General features: G+C 43.3%; 1 protein-coding gene across 1 annotated transcript in view; it reads right to left on the bottom strand.

Annotated features, from left to right (window-relative positions):
- Positions 1-18,108, bottom strand: part of kdm2bb (lysine (K)-specific demethylase 2Bb) — a 79,685-nt gene that overhangs the window by 57,617 nt on the left and 3,960 nt on the right. Inside the window, exons 5-6 of the mRNA XM_088935336.1 lie at positions 12,729-12,907; positions 11,933-12,039 (exon numbers count right to left, since the gene is read on the bottom strand). Coding sequence (XP_088791462.1) covers positions 11,933-12,039; positions 12,729-12,907 — 286 coding nt within the window. The remainder of the gene's footprint in view (positions 1-11,932; positions 12,040-12,728; positions 12,908-18,108) is intronic.

The following is an 18,108-nucleotide window of genomic DNA, read 5'->3' on the forward strand; positions in this document are numbered from 1 at the left end:
TTTGAATCCCACTGCTTACCTCGTAGACACAAAGCAACATTTGTAATAATGCACTCCAAAGAGGAAGATTCAAAACCTAAAGCAGAGTGGCTGTACATGGTTTGTTAAATCATAAAGTCTATCAGCTGCCATTTTCCCGCAATTCATCACGTCCTTCCTCTGTCAGACGTCCAGATTTCTGCCCTGCAACAGGTCAGTGGTGCTCCAGGCTATCCCGGCATACAGCATATTAATACTGCACATAGAAATACAAACGGATTAGTAGCTCCGATATTTTAACAATGACACATTTGAGAAGGTTGGGTGCCTATAAGAAACGCACAACTGACAAGATGGCTTCTTTCAATGACTTCGTTCCTTTTGCACTTCAGCTACAACAGCAGCAAGGACGTGACCAAATGAGCTGCTCGACGAGGGAGCAGAAAAATACGTGAACATTTCCAGGCAATATGAAAAACGCACAGGTGAGGCAACAAGCCAGGGTCAGTGCAGAAGAATCGGATAAGAAACAGGTTCGACAAATTGCCAGGAAGAAAAAACAATGTTTCAGCCGTGAAGCCAGGTGTTGGCGGATCTGAAAAAGGCTCAAGAGCTGAAACATTGGTTTTCCTCGCTGTGAAAGTTTCTCCCTTGCTACCGTTCAGCATAGATGAACCTCTCCTTGTTCCTTTGCAGCCCACATGCTGACCCAGCTCCCCACTCAAAACTAAATTAAATCATGAATGGTGCACAGTGGGATAATTCACTCCACAAAAAAAAAAACACTGTAATCTCTTCTGTTCAAGTCAGGCTAAACCCCATGAACCTGTGTAGCTATGTACACAGTCCTGAAGACATATACTGTACTCAATCAACCTACATGCAACATGTTTTTTCACCCTTTGTTTTCTGTGCAACACAAGGCTGCAACGACACGGCCCTATGAGAAATCACGATATGCATGATATTCGTGCTCGTGTCTGCTCTTTGGCATTATTCCTTGCCTTTCAAGTATCTTTCCAGCCATTTTCTAACCTCTTCTTCAAAATCAGGGTTGCAGGGGACCCAGAGCCTGTCCCAGCAAGCAACAGGCGCAAGGCAAGGTACACTCTGGACAGGACGCCAGTCCACCACAGGGCAGACAGACACAGACACGTATACAATCACACCAGGGCCAATTTTTCCCAAAAGCCCATTAAACTACCACTAGATCGTTGGGACTGTGGGAGGAAACCAGAGCACCCAGAGGAAACCCAGACAAACATGGGGAGAACATGAAAAAGCAAGCAGATAGCTGAACCCAGGGCTCCAGCGCTGCGAGACCTGGACCTGGATGGTAAGAAATGCCTGGATTTGTGTCCCCAAAGAAAAGGTCTGCACATGTATAAAAGGCATATAGGTATCAGGAGGAGTGCAACAAAGTCCCACCACAGAGGCCGAGAAGGAATATGCACTGGGAAGCGTGCTGGCACAGCCTCACTACATGAAGTCACTCAGGCAAGCAAGATCCATCCACCTCCCACTGGACTCCAGCAGCGCCACCTACTGACAGGAAGCACTCATGACCGAGCCAGATCCACTCAACCGCCTGCAATAACCAAATCTCATCCATGACCTGGAGGATCAGCTGAGCAGCCGTTCCTGCACGGCGACGCTGAAGACGCATGGAACTGACCCAAACCTTCAGACACCCCCCCGCCTTCCTAGTTCTCAAGCAGTTTACAAATACAACAGCAACGTCACAAACTCAATTCTGTAAGTTCCTCACACAGTCACCCGAAGGCTGAAAATAATTAAACATCCATCCATTTTCCAGCCGCTTTATCTGGTACAGGGTCGAAGAAGAGCCGGTAAGCAATGGGTATAAGGGGGATACACTGTGGACGGGCTGCCAGAACATTGCAGGGCACACACTCAAACCAGGGCCAATTTTCCCCAGAAACTTATTAACCACCCAGTATGCTTACTGGATTATTGGTGGACACCAGAGCACACAGAGGGAAAACACACATGAACATATAAACTGCACACAGAAAGCACCCCAGGAATTGAACCCATTGCCCCAGGGGTACAAGACAGCAATGCCAACTGCTGCACCACCCGAAACATAAACAATAACATTAAGTTACTCAGACGTAAACTATTTTGTACCTAAATATAACTGCTTGGTAAATATGCAGAGAAATAAGCCTTTAATCAAATATACTGTGATAATCATGGGTTAGGTTAAAACCAAAATAAAAGCCATTCAATGCCAGCTTAACTGTAAGCTGACCTTATTCTATCTTCTGAAGACAAGGCAAATTTGTGAAAGGCAATGAACACAAGCTAGAATAAAAGAATAAAAGCCATTCACCATTTGTGACCAGCGCTTACCTTGAATTGATGAGAATCTTCAAAAATGTGATCACAGCTGAAGTGCTGCAATAGCCAACTCATCACATTTACCAATCAAATCTGATGAATTGATGTGTTAGTTTTACCTCTCTACACCCTGAGAAAGTTAAAAGTTTTGCACAACAAGCATCCAACTAACTGTACAACACGGAACGGAGTTTCGCATAAAAGAAGAAAAAACAATCAAAAAAAAAGAGACTGACAAAGCAGGGGCAAAATACAGGACATAAATGCAATAGATGTCTGATCTATACTAACGCCAATAAAACAAATCAAAATAATAAAACCCAAGGAACAAAAGTTTTGGTTATGATTTTAAAGTGCAAGCAGTGCTGTTGTCCATTTTGTTCTTCAGAAGGCTGTTCCACTAACTAGGTGCGAGTCAGAGAAAAGCATGGTCTCTGAAATGTGGCCATTTGTTTTCAGCACGCACAGCAAACCCGGGCCAAGGGAACAATGCCTGTGTGATGAAATACAAGGAGACGGACACAAAAAAACTGATGCTAAACCATTCAGAAACGAAAGAGCTAAAAAACAGAATTTTGAATCCGACTTTGGAATTCCACTGGAAGCCAATGCAGAGATGCTAACACAGGGGTGAAGGTTCGCCGGGTGTTGTTTTGGTTGCGATTCAGATTGCAGAAGTCTCTATACAAGGCAACTTGCGAAGGACAGACCCAGAAACTCCAGCCAGCAAGGAGCTGCAGTGGTCTACTCACGAAATCGCAAAAGCATGCAATAGCTTTCTCTGTCTGAGAAAGGCATGAGCGATATTACCCAGGTAAAGGAGTATAACCGCACAATAGCTTGCAATTGCTCTGAAACGCCTAACTCATTCAAGCAAAAAAAATCAGAACGAGAGCGCTTAAGTTTAATTTGCGACTTTTGAGGGGTTATTCAGGCAGCCACAATGCAGCCGCCGTCTCGCCTTTTCCAACAAACAAAAAGGCGCCCTGGCCACGGCCATCTCCCTCACTGCAGGCGCCAGCAAAGAAGCGAAAATCGAGCCCGGTTCCTCTCGGAGAAGCCCTGCTGTAGGACAGAGGGCAGGCTCCCGGGCTTCACCCCTCTCTGCTTCCCCCTCGGGGCTGTGCTGGGCGGTACTGCTGGCCTGAAGCGGACTACTGTCGCCCAAGCGGAGAGGCTGTCGCAAGAAAAACTACATCGCTCGTGCCACTTTAGCAACCAGGACCTGTGGATGGTGGATACGCTACCCCCCCCCCTCCAAAATAAACCCAAACAATCAGTGAAAACGGTGACCTTGAATGATGCGAGGATGGGATCGACACACCACGCTCGGGTCCCGCACTGGGATTCATCTCAGTGACGTGACACAGCGCCACTTGTTCTCCCCACATAGTAAACAAACAATAAGAAATGGCACTGAATTCACAGGAAAACCGCACGCCAAGAGCAGAACAGCACCGTACGGAACAAAGGCAGAACACCAGAGCTGATGCAGACCCCTGCTCATCGCATGCAGCGGGTAACGAGAAACCCGCACTAGACTGTCCGTGGACAGGTCTTTCCGGCACACCTGCTAACACCTTGGCACAACTCCACGCACGCCATTCTACCTCAGCCACGGCAGACATTCCTAAAGACATCCTCCCGCAAAAACACGAAGCAGCCCTCGGCAGGCTGTGTGCATCTTCACACAGCTAGCCACCAGCTGAACAAACAACGGCTGAACTACGCAGCCTTACACTTAATCGAGAGCGCAAAAACGTTTCCCTTTCTAGATTTGGCACTTGTTTTCTTAGCCATTAAGCTTTTTTCTTCCATGTTATTTTTATTTAAATGAAACCCACCCGATGGCTTAATTTTTTCCCCCCTCCACTCCAGCTCCCGTAGATCAACACGGCCCATTTCGCTGGACAGGGAAGATGAGTTTTATTTTTCTGCCTCCCTCTCTGTCCTGGTGAGCTTCATTTAGGCTGGGAATGAAAGCTGTACAGTATGCAGGCTGCACTCCCGCAAGCCCTGAGCTGATAGGCTAAGGAGGATCATACCAAGTGGCTGCAGCAGCCTGTGAATCAGTGACTTCTAGCACGGAGGAGCTCGCTGCCTAGCAACCACTGGCAGAGCAGTGGAGGAGGCAGACAGGCTGGTACGCATTGCTGCTATCAGAGGGGAGAGAGAGAGAGAGTGAGGAGGGGGGAGAAAGAAAGCTCTACATCATCATCATCGTCCTGTGTACCACTGCCGGGATCTCTCTCCCCCTATTTAAAAAAAAAGAAGATTTTGCATGCATTGTTAAAGTTCTAAACAATCAGTACAGAAAGAATTCTTTTTTTTTCTCCTTTTGTTTGTTTCTTCTTTCAAGGGGAACACTGAGTGACATCTGGCATTTATTCTGTTAAAGAAAGTAATAATATAGGTTTAAAGTAGTAACAATAATAAATAATAAATATTCTTTGATTTCTTGGCTCCCTTTAAACTCGAAAATCGCAGGCCACCGTCAGCTTGACAAATTTAAAGAGCCACATGCATAGTTCCCCAATGCAAGGAATAGTCAATTCTATAGGTCTACAGGAAATGTTTTTACATTTCATAAGCACTTAATACTTTAATTACACTTTAGAAAGTTAGACGCTGGTGGCATAGCAGTTTGCAACACCCTATTCATGAAAAGCAAAAGACAACACCCTTTAGAGAAGCACGCCCTGACTATCTCAGAAATAAAGATTTAGAAACACAGGAAACTTGTGTTTAAAGGTGGTATATGGTGAGAAACTGAATTTTGCTATTACCATGGTGGGCCGTCAAAAAAAAGACAGGACTGAGCATTGAGCAGATAAACGCGAAAATAAACGAGCGTAAAGTTGATCAGCTTTCAGAAAGCGATTCCAGCTCACTGGCTGGACCCAGCTAATAGAGTCACACCAGCAGGACCCTCATCTTCAGGATCACAGCGTCACCTGGCCTTCACACCTTTCAGAGTCATTATAATCAGACACTCTTGCTTCATAATCCACTTTCATTCATCTCTCTGACTGCGTGACATTGCTCTTTCTTCTCCCGTTCATTCAATATGGTAAACGAACAGGCCATCCACCTGCCCAGAGCGTACATGCAGGACAGAACCATCAACTGGGACTAGATGAACAACCAGAAGGCACACGTGGAAATGCATTTAAAACCAAGAATGGGAGGCACTTCTTTACCCACAGGTTTGCGGGAACATGAAACAAGCTGCCCAGCCACGTTGTGGAACCCTGGTTTCTTGGAAGAAGTGGCTGGCTGAGATCCTGGAGCAACTAACCAAACAGACCAAATGGCCAAATGACCTCCTCTTGTTTTCCAACCTCATTTAACCAGGCCGGCACTGGGAAAAGAGAGGGGCGGAGTGGAAAGGCATGATCCAGTCATTTCATTGTAATTATTTCTTACTTCTTGATTAAATTACTTAGCCTCCCAACTTCCTATATAGAATAACCTGTTGAAGTTATTATCAGCTGAAAATAGGATGCTCTGTGGATCAAGCAATATTCAATCCATTGACTTCGCTTTCTGAATAAACATACTGTGCAGAAGCTAACACACCAAGCTGGAAATAGTGTCAATAGGTAAATCTGCTTCTTTACTGAAGAGGTTGAGGCAGCAGAGGCTTAAATACTGCCACACAGCCAAGCCAAGCTGCATTATTAAAAACACTGATGAGAAACACTGCCTCCACCATCAGCAGACTGCCACTTAATGCTACCAACATACTCAGGTGAGAGTGCACTGCTTGAGCACGTTCAGCTGCCATAGTTCCCAAACACAAACTGTCCCTGTACAACACAGGCAGGCTGGAAATGTGACCAGTATAACAACTAACCTCTATCTGCTTCTTTCACGTCCTAGCATGGAGCAGAACACATCTAACTTGATCGGTTATTAAAACCAGCTAGATCACATGGAATCACTGTGAAGTACAGAGAAACGGTACAGCCATAGTTCAACTACAGAAAACACAATGACCCCAGTAGTGTACAATGTTAAACTACGGCTAGCATTAGTACACACAGGGCACCTGCAGCGACATTTCCTACATTCTACAAGAACAAAAGTGGTTGCTGCAGAAAACATCCTAGCTTCTCTCTGAATTGCATTCAAGAACAGACAAAAAAAATTATTGTACATGCTGGGGTTAGTCTAAAAAAAAGTATTTTTTGTATTAAGACATGAAATAATCTGGAGACCATAAGTAAGATGCCAGGACCATAAGCCAGGAAATGGACAATAAGGCCATTTCCATATAGAGTCTATCCTAGAGGATAATAACAGTACTGACTGAATAATTATTAGGAGTGCTCATTATTCAAAAGATTCATTTTGATGTGTGAGGCAATAGTGCATTCCACTTTTCCACTTCTGCAGGCATTTCTCTAGTATTTAAACAGCTTAAATGTCCAAAATGATGTTAAAATATTTGTATGTGAGTGCAAGAAGGCACTCGCAACAAATCTGCCCTCCAAAACATCTGAACGGATTTCTTCCCTCTGTCGTCTTCCATTGTCGACATGGGCTGGAGGCCTTGGGTGATGTCATCATCGCGAGACACTTCTTCTAGAGCAAGTGAGGACTTTATACAGCTTAACAGACCAAAAAGCTGAATCCCCCCCCCCCCCCCCGAATTTAAACAGTAATGAATGCGAATAGACTACAGACAGCTTCAGAAAGAATAACCAAACAATGACACAAAAAATACTACACACCACATTTTGTATACTCTGCTTCACAACAATCAGTGCCCTCTTCTGCCTCCAGACACCCAGTGGCACACGCCGCTGTGCACACTAATACAGTCGTGAATTATTAAATCCCCTGCCCCCTGCACCAGAACACAAGTCCTGACCTACAACAGCGCACAACCTTCACAGCAGAGGACAGTGAGGCATTGCAAGAGATATGCTTCGCGCCACCATTTCTCCACCCCATTAAAGTCTTTCAAATGCAGCTCCATTTAAGCAGCATGCAAGTCCAGATGCGGTATGATGTACGAAAAGTTAATTTTTATTTTTGATGTACGAAAAGAGCCGCAGGCTGGCTTTCAGCAGATAGCACTGTGTGAGAAGGATGCACTGGACGAGTGCCTGCTGCATTGCTGTGCATGCACATTTTGCATATATTGCATGGGGGGGGAGACAATAGTATCCAATCTAGACACTGCGCATTACAAAAACATGAAAGCCTCCCCTGCAGCTCTGTTATCTCATTGCACTGAACTTTTTATACACTCTACAATCAGAATCAGGGTTAAAAATAGCACATATCCTTCACGGTCCTCCCAGTAATGCAACCATAATTTGCCTCTATTTCTGATGTTAAACCCATTACTGAAGATTCTGTGCTCAAAGTCCCGGTGTCCCATGCTTTTGCGTTTATTTTTTCTCTTGCCCCTTTAAACTTGCTCTAGGCTGATTTCCTCTCCCAATTAGAACCACTAATACTGCACTAATTAGGAGATAAGGTGAACAGCTTTCAACACACATCACTGCTGCTGCATGTTTCTCTACAGCTGTCTCTTAATACAAGTTTAAAAGTGATGCTGGTCCCTAGCCCTATGGGGGTCTTTAATTCACATTGCAATTTAACAATTCATTTATTTTTGAAAGATGGTGATTGAGTCACCCGGCAATATTCTTTTTAACAGAACTGTGATGTTTGTATAGTAATCTCAACTATCGTATTTTATTAAAGTTTGATAAAAAAAAAATCCCATTCATGGAGGGCAAAGAAAACATTGTGGTGATCTAATGGAGAGAAAATGACCTTTTAACTACGCTGTTAAATGGAAACAGAAGTCATCATAAAATAAACACCTAAATCACCTAATACTTACTCCTTATTTTGTTTTTCAGTTATTAAATGACTGCATTCTGCATTTATCAAGGGCAAAAAAAATCTTATCTATCAGAATAATACTGTCTGATTATGTCAATAATTTTCTCATCACTATATGGAATGTTTTTAACTTCCCGTGGTTAGCTCATTAATTTTGACTTTATTCTGTGTTTTAACCACAAAAGCATGCAGCCAAAATTGCAAAACCTCCCTTTATTTTTTTTAATCAAGAAGCTTACCCCTCCAGAAGCTCAGGACAGCTTAAAATGTATTAAAATAAATGAAAATGCACACCAAGGCACACAGGTAGTTCTCCCTACCAGCCCTGCAGCTTCTCACAGAACAGTGTTTCTACACATACAGTAGAGACAAGGAGCAATGGCACAATCCCTAGCTCCTGATTGGCCAACGGGCGAGCAATGGGTTGCTCACTGCTGACCTCTGCTTTATCAAAATGACCTTGCGCTGCTCTTCAGAACAGCTCCTTCAGTTCCCGGCAAGAGGGAATCTGCTGTCCTCTTCAAAGAGCTGACCTGCCACCACCAACTCTACAGAACAAGAAGAGCCAAAGTGTTTGGCAAGGCACACTTACTATCCCTACTATGTACCATCCAGGATTCCCAGCTGCATTTAAACCTTACTATCCCTTTGCCGAGCTGAAAGTGCCACGCTCCATGCTATGAAACCCAGATCCTTCTGCAATGAATGCATAGGGCAAGCTTGCTTAATTTTTTTCATTGAGAATTTAAACCACAGAGACCTGACAGCTTCGAAATAGCATCACAATACTCCTAAGGTGAGGAAAAATAACAATGGCAACACATGATTTTTCAATGTGAAATATGTTAGACCTCCAGGCAAACAGCTGACTTTTTTCATGTTAAAATGCAGTAACCCATAAAAGGGCAAACACTACAAGCCCACACGTTTGGAGAATACGATTACTGCTGTAAGTCACATTTTGGGATATGATGGTTGCATTTATAACCTAGTGTTAAACACGTTATGTTAGTTTTAAATATGGGCTCGCCTGCATTTCTTCACTGCTGACTACATTCTAAGCGTATTGATAGAGGGCAGACGTTCAGTATTGCATCAGAAAACCACTATATCTTAAAAGAAAAACATCTTTCCTGAATTACTGAATCATATTTACCTGGTTCACACAGATCTTCGACAATGCACAGCAAGCGGAAATAATGGCTTGCCCATTAACAGCTCACAATGGAATAACAACAAAACCCACAACTCTGTTCAGTATAAAGATCTGAAACATGGAGCAAATTCACATCTGTTAAGTCTCAATGTCAGTGTCTGCAGCTATGGCAAATAATGTCCCAATCTGTAGTGATCTGGACTTAGGATTCCTTCAGATCTCTGAACATAACTAAAGCCTCCTTGATCAAGCAAGCAGCTTGCAGACTTCAAATGATTAATAGGCACTATAGACATTGTATATCTGGATCAGAAAAAGACATTCTCCTCTCTGGACTTTCTACCTAGACTATCTGGCATTAAATTTTGTGACAGACAAAATGAAATGCCAGTACAGTAAATGTTCTAGCTGTTCTCTTTTAAAGAAAAAGATGCATGTCAATTTTTCGATTGAATTTTATTGGGCTGTTTTCTGCACAGACTCTGAATCTGGACGAAACAGATACCCTACTGATTTCCATTTCAACCTGGATTCCACTCTTGGTCTGAAGATAATTGAGATTTAAAAACGCGTACAGCAAAAACCACAGTCTTCAGTGCACCTTTTTTCAGAACTATTAATTTTTTAGATAACATACAGAGGCTGTTTTATTTTTAGAGACTATATTGTAGCTGATTACTCAGTTAAATATTTGATTTGCTCAGTGATGGCCAGTCAGATAATATCAACATTTCACATAACTTTCACAAACCTGGTAGAAACAGCCCAGGTGTTTAAAGCAGCAGCTCATGTAGCACATGACTGCATCAACATATTTCACCCTTAAACAAATATCTGCAACGTACACCCTTGGTGTCTGGCAGCAACATGATATTCTTACTCTTGTAGGTGCCATAAACTCCTTTCAGGAAATTCTTATTTTAGTTCATGAAGCAGAGCAATACAGCAATGCAAATTCTAGCAAAGAGAATGGCCTTTGCCCCTTCATGTACTTTCAGCCTCATTAGAATCTACCCGACTCATCTTTCATTTTGCAAGCTGTGTGCTCTGCAACGCATGCCTATATTATCCCCTGAAGGGGGCTGTCACCTACAAACCCAGTTTATCAATTGCCGTATTTCAGTGGCAAAACAAAGGGACTGGCCTCCTCCATTTCTGTTTTTCTTTCCATACAACACCTTAAAAACTGTGAATATTTAGAATGGGGACTTGACTGTCACAGAATAAAAAAAAAAGTCCTAATTACTGAATCATCAAAAATGATTACAACTTTTCTTCACATAACCTGTCTGGAAGCTAGTCCATTGTGCAGTGTTGTAGACACGTTTTTGCTCATTCTGAGTGATCCCAGATATGGAAATGTTTTGGACAGGTTTGTCCCTATTCTTTGACCTCTGTCCTAAAAAAAGAATATTGCCTGCTCTCATCTTATCTTGGCCTCTCACAGCCACAGAAATAGATTTAATTGCCTGGTTGAACTGCATCTAAATAGTTATTGGCACTGAAGTGGGAGCCCCCAGGATCTGATCCTGTCCCATCTTGATATTTACAAGACGAATTGTTCAGATTCATGTTCCAGTGGGGGGCAGGGGAGTCTTGGGGGTACTGCGGCTGACGGCAGCAAATTCAATTCAATTCAATTCCGGCTGCCCAGTTTTTGAACAGGACTTCCCCACAAACAGCCAGCGTTTGTTCAGAGATCTGCTGTTGGAGACTTCAAAGCTAAACTATCAATCATTTTTAATCCTAAAGAACCCTTCCCACACATTTCGGAAGAAATGTAAACCGAGGAAGTGATTTTCTGGAACGGCGCTTTGCAAACAAAAAGTAGAACTTGTAAGGCCAAGGTTTCAGAGAAGATTTGAAGAATAAATCCCAGTCCTTGACACTCAACCACTATTGCTTTCAAAATCTGGATTCATAAAACCTTACCAGCTTTCCTGCTTCATTATACTGTGCACAAACACCTTACACCCACTGGTTTAAGGACCCTGTCGACACATCATTAGGCCAGGATTTGCACCCAAATACCTCTGGGAGAGTATCACCCTCCACAGAAAGCATTTCTCCATTTTAATTCATGAAGCACCAACCCTTGTCAACTATCCTAGAATTGCCCATTACATTTCAATCAGAAGAGAAATAACAACAGCCTGTGAGCCAGATATTTTTCACAAGTATAAAATAAAACTGCTTTCAAAAATAAAAAGGCCAGCAGTACACCTGAAGGCATTAATACTGTGCTTATAAATTTAAGTAAAATAACAACACACCAGAACACAATTAAACTGGGTATTTTTTTCAGCACCTTACAGCTTCGATGCTTTGTTTTTTTGTTATAATACAAATGTACACAAACTCATGCAATCAAGAATTAAACTACTGTCCATGTTCTCAGCATCTATCACTGGCCTTTGTTCTATCAGTTTATGCTTTTATTATGATTAATATGATAACACGCAATGGTGAACACATCTTTTCCCTAATAAAGTAAAAGGAAACTTTGGTCTTCATCCCTGCACTATGTAAGTGCCATGTTTTGTCAACGTGAAACAAAGATACACTTACTTCTGAACTTTGGGGTATTTCATGTCTGCAATGATGTTTGTAGCCTCTGTTTGTCTCTCTTTTAGATGCTGAGGCCACATGTTGTCCACCCAGTCAACCAGATCTACCTGAAAGAGAAATGTAGAAAAACTTGCCAGATTATTCCTGAACCAGACACTACACCAGGGGTGCCCCAGTCCTGGTCCCAGAGGAACAGCATATCTGCTGGTACCGTTTTCATTTGTGTTAACAGTGTGTTGCGCTTACCATTCCAGTAATGCACTTTGAAAAGATACAGTTGGTCTCTTTAAAATCTCAGCACTGGAAGAGCTGGGAGAGACTGGTATAATTAAGCCAAAACTGAGCTGATCCAAGCTATTAAGAGCCCAGCTGGACTTTAAACGTATAAACACACTGGCCTTCCAGAACCAGGATTGGAGACTACTGATCTGCACTGAAGGCAGAATCGGATCAAAGCTTCAAAGATACCTTCAGAGAGATCGAGAACGTCAAGTTTACCTCACGCAGCTTTTTGTTTTGCAGAGACTTATTCTGCATTTGGCTCCAATTCCAAGTGTCAGCAAGGGCATTTTGAATGTACAGCGGAAGTGGCGAGCACATTTTTTTAAAAAAAATGAAACTAAAGACTTTTGCTGAACAGAAAGCCAATGTCACTAACGTAATTCTTCAATGAACTGCCGGGTGGATGGATGTGAGAGGATCTCAAGAACTAGAATGTCTTGTTTGCTTTCTCCATAAAAAGAGGTATACTGCCCCTGCAGTTGATTCCCATGACCCTACAAGCATGGTGACTCACCACGATGGGGCGCTTGATGAGGTTCTCCAGTTTGGTATGGCTGAATTCCAGGCTGATAACATTGAAGAGCTTGTCCCTCTCAGCTTCGGGGGTCTCGTAGTAACGAACAAACTGGGCCATGCTCATCTCGGTCCCCTTCTGCGTGCTCACGTCCATCACATCCACAGCTCTGCGGCTTCCTGCAGCATCGGAAACGGAAAAGCTTCAGAGCCCGTGCCGCTCCCAGAGACAGACGCGCGCGGACACGAAGACAGCGCTGCCAGAGAAGACAGCGCACACGGCCATGCACTCACTAGACTTCACTTCCAGTCTAGCCTTGCACTCCTTCTCATGAAAACATCACCAGGAGCCAACAAATGAAGACTTCCTCACTCAGAACAGCCCTGGATTTCAAGTTGTTCCTAATGCAATCGAACAAATTCACAAATCACACCACCTAAGGCACTTAAAAGATGGAGGCCTATTTTTTTTTTAAATGCCTGATTATTCAGAAAAGAAATACAGCAAGCATTCCGGCTTAATAAAATTAAAGATCAAGATGTGAAGCTTGGAACCGTTTTCATGAGCACAACAATAAAATGCAAGAGCGAGTACAGTGCAGCAGGGAGCAACTTGCTGCAGGCTAGCGCTGCTAACCGGCTTCCAGCGACAAACCACAAGGGGGCAATACAAGCACGAAGCAACCCTCAGCCCTCCCTGCAGGTTCCAAACAAACGTTTTGTGTTATGTGTAATTCTGTTGTGGGTAATCCAAGAGTCTGCACTTGCTACAAGTCTTCTACGGTACTGTTGATTCGTGTACAAAATACAGCTCTGAAGTGAAAAACAGTTAAATGATACAGCCAAAAAAGCCAGACTTTTGTGTAACCAAGTTTCTCATGTAGATTATTAGTACGCCTGAACTTAGTTTAAAAATGAGCATGTAAGAGTTAAATAAAACCTTACAAGTGAACAGACTCCCTATATAAGGATGCTAAGGGGACATTCTTTAACTTTTCCTCACAGGGTGTAAGACTGCAGGCCGCGTGCCATTCAGCTAAGTAAACTCACAGAGGACTGCAGGTTTACCCGTTATCAGACCTCGAACGAACGGGCACTGTACACAGAGCAAAAAAGCTCTCGAGAACAAAAACAAATATGAAGAGAAAGAGAGCTGCCGTGTAAGCCGAGACGAGCACCTGTCAAGCTGGGCAGTAACAGCGCTTATTTTCTACTCTGTAATCGCGGGCCCATTTCCTGTCCTGCTGTCCGGTTCTAACATCTCCCAGCTGTTCCTCTCCAGTTACCGACATCACAGACTGGCTTAAGTATCCCCGTCGGCCTTCAGTGATAAATGAATACGCCAGCCTCCATGTTCTGTAGTGTAAATGCTGGCTGGCGACTCGCAGGCCTGCCTGGCACTAGTTATTAATGCAGATGGAGGCTGTGAATGATTCCATGCAAACACTGTGAGGTTGTGCAAGAACTGCCTGTAATACTACCTTCCAAAAACAAAAATTAATTGCTGAACACAGACAACTTTTTCTTATGTCCAGCTGTGTGGCAGGTTACATCCAACATGCATAAGTTAAACTCCTGCTTACAGCACGAGGTTGTGATCTATGCAATCTGTATAACAGAGCAAACATACACTTCCTGATCACACACCACACTCATGTGTGCTATTCTGCAGTCCCGTTCTTCATATTCAAACCACACACCCACTATTAGAAAAGAAACCAAAATTATCCGGATGCTTTGCCAGCTCAATATGTTCAAGTTTCCACAGGAAGTTCCTGATAGGAGTGTGCGATTCTGTGTTTGTGAGCGGCTCTCAGCAGCTCTCAGCCCTTGGCATGACTAGAGCGCTGAGGGAATAGGGTTTCACTGCGAAGACCGCTTGTGGGACAGCTGTCATGCACACTCCTGGTCAGTCTGCTCGGGCCAACACTGCAGACAGCCAAAACAAGCAACTTTCGAAAACTCCAGGCCTGCCTTCTCATACAACTCAGGGAAGTCTGGGCTGCTTTCAAAAAGAATACAAAAAAATACTCAGCACAAAACAAGCCACAGGGCTCTTCAGAAAAATCTAAAGAGCAAGGGTGTGAATGATGAGCATTTTTTTATTGCTTTACGAAACCTCCTCTTTAATGTCCATTTTCACTATAGTTTGATTCACAGAAACAAGTCAAAAAGAACATTTCAGAGGGGGTGCTCTGGTCTGTTGGATTGCCATGTGTACCCACTGCTCGTGGATCGAACTGTAGATTGGGTGGCACTGCAGCATGGCAGCCTGGCAGTGCTTACAGAGCAGGCCTTGGTGTCGGGGTTTGACTCTGGACTGGGGATCCTTCTGTGAGGAGACTGCAGGTCCTTGCCTATCCAGTCCACTCAGCTTTTCTCCCACCTTCTCAACAACATAAAAGACGTCTTCAAGATTACAGGTTGTCTCTCTTGATGCCTGTTTGTGTCAGTGTGCGCGGGTGCTCACTCTGTGATGGATGGGACATTCCACACAAGGGGCAATGTGCATCTGGGAGAGCCTCCTGAATACTGCCACCTTTCCCAGGAATAAGCTGCTTTCTAATGCAGAATGGGAAGATGAACCACAATCACATTTTAAAAAAAGGCCATGGGTAAAAACCGTGACTGCAGTTGTCCAGGATGACAGCAGACTGAACCGCACAGCAACTGCCAATGTGACCTACTGTAGTCACTGTCACAGCACAAGAGTCACCTCAGGAAATTACTAAATCACAAAAGAGGAAATGGACTATTTACTGCACTCCCTTACACCAGCACTTGGGCAATCTTGAATAGTGATTTTTTTTACTCATTTTTTATTCAATTTAGTCTTGAGAAAAGCAGCCCAAGACAGACACAAAAAGCAGGCATGACAGTGGTCTTAGTGACAATACCCACATGTGTAGAAATTCGGCAAGTTATTTGGCTCCTTCTGGTATCTTCAATTAAATATAGCCTGTAAGTGATGAGTGTACTACTGTAACTACTGTTTTAACCATGTGATAAACTGAGAACAGAAGAGCTGTACAAGGCAAATGAGGTTATTAAACTCATTTTTTCAAATGCTGTATTTATTTCAGAATGATCCTGAAGGAATGAAAGAGTAAAATGTGCATCTTTGTTCTGCTTTTTTAAAAAAAACGAGCTCCTCCACTTAACCTATTCCAACAACTGTCCAAGAGATTAGATACCCTTCTAACGTTTGACAAATTCATGAGCCACCCACACCATGTCCACTTAGGCAAAAATCAAACCTGTTGCTGCAATAAATAAATAATCCTTACACTTATACAGCCCTTTTCTGGACACTCCACTCAAAGCGCCTTACAGGTAATGGGGAATCCCACTACCGCCACCAATGTGTAGCACACACATGGATGATGCGACGGCAGCCAGCGTGCACCAGTACCCTCACCTCACATCAGCTATGAGTGGGGAGGAGAACAGAGTGAAAAAGCCAATTCATAGATGGGGATTATTATGAAGCCATGATTGGTAAAGGCCAGGTGAAAATGTGGTCTGGAAGCCAGGCTTAACACCCCTACTCCTTTCAAAAAATGCCCTTAGGTTTTTAATGACCACAGAGAGTCAGGACCTCTGTTTTACATCTCATCCAAAGGATGGCACATTTTTTACAGTATGGTGTCCCCGTCACTATACTGGGGTATTAGGACCCACACAGACTGCAGGGAGAGCGCACCCCTACTGGTCCCACTAACTCTTCTTCCAGCAGCAACCTTAGCTTTCCCAGGAGGTCTCTCATCCAGGTACTAGCCAGGCTCACAACTGCTTAGTTTTTTGTGGGCTGCCAGCTGTGAGTTATAGGGTGATACAGCTGCTGGCTGTGAGGGTCTGAAACAGTCCTTACTGTAGTTCCTCTCTTCTTTTTACTTCTTAGCAGTGAACTCTTCCACATGCACTGTAACTCCACCAGTGTCAGTGTGCTGCTGAGAACTCCTCCTCTGCAGAGAATTAAAGTGTCTGTACAGCACTGAGGATCTCCTGACTTCTTCAGTTCCCTTAAACTAGAGCTTATACCGTCAATCCTCTTAGGAAGTTCATATTTCCTTGCGATAACAAGGCACACAACAGACCGTGTGGTGATAAATGCCAAATGCCCCTCTTTTTTCCCCTCAATAAGAAAGCAACACAATGAAGATCATCTCCTCTAGTAAACCATTCAGACTGCTAATGCAGTAATCCAATATTTTTAAGTGTGCTTTTGGGTTTTTAACATTGCAAGTTGCTTTTTTTCATTTTTTTGAAAGAAATTCTCTTTTATTAAAAAGTCATATGACAAAACCAGATGTGGTACTGCCATACCAGAAGCCAGCTCCTTAGAATAGCAGCCCAGTCACCTGGACTAGACAGCTCTGGGAATCCAGGAGGAACCTCTCGCTGGTCACGTGACCTTCCGAGAACCACAGGAAGATCTCCCTATCTGTTCTGTTCCCTTTTCACCCGGAAAGCGAGCAAATCTTTCTACCACTTTGCAAAAAGTAAGTTCTGCTGAAACGTTTCCTTCCTAAAGTCACTTTCAGAATGCAAGGGGAAAGCATGAAAACAGTGATGCTCCAAAACAATAGCTACAAGGAAAGTAAACTGTTTTCAGCTTCACAGTCACATACTCTCATCTAATCAGCTTTAGGAGAACCTGAAAGTTTTGCTGCTCTCCTCCAATTAATTACTATAACTATGTATTTCCTTGCTCGCAGTGCGTTAGAATGCACAGGGAGCACAGAAAGGTACTATACAATGCATGCAATAGAAGTGCAGAATGTACAGTTCTATTTAAAGGTGGAAACAAATTTAAGGTATGTGTGTAAAATGTATAAGGAATATAAACTCAGGACATGCCACAGCTAAATCCCACAATGATCTCAGGAGTTAAAATCTAGGTAATACTGCGTGTACAGATATGGATGAATATCCATGCAGGAAATAATTTGACAAAGTTTACCCAAAAGTAACACCTGACAAACTGACAATGAAAGAACATCCTTGTAATGGAAATGAAACCAAACTTTTTTCAGGAGCCACATGACTTCATCTTGTAAATCACAGTGGAGATTAGATTTGCGTTTAGCTTGGTTTTTTCCCCCCTCCCAGGGCAGACTTTCACTTGAGTGGGGTTTGAAACCGCAAATGTAAAGAGCCGATAGCAAAAGCTCACAAGTACGGGAATGTAAGCGTGTAGGCGTCTCTCTTCGTGGAAGGCTCTTATTTTTAAACAAACAGCTGTTGTAAAAAAAAGCAAGACTCTTGACCCAAAATGAACTTAACATTGATTCCTAAAATATGGCAACTACAAGAATGTCTTTTGCCACGACAGCAGAGGTAGCATGGCAATGCTCTGTCTCATCCTCATATGATTCCAA

Source organism: Atractosteus spatula, chromosome 17 (assembly GCF_055471065.1).
Source record: "Atractosteus spatula isolate fAtrSpa1 chromosome 17, fAtrSpa1.hap1, whole genome shotgun sequence".
Classification (NCBI taxonomy): Eukaryota; Metazoa; Chordata; class Actinopteri; order Semionotiformes; family Lepisosteidae; genus Atractosteus; species Atractosteus spatula.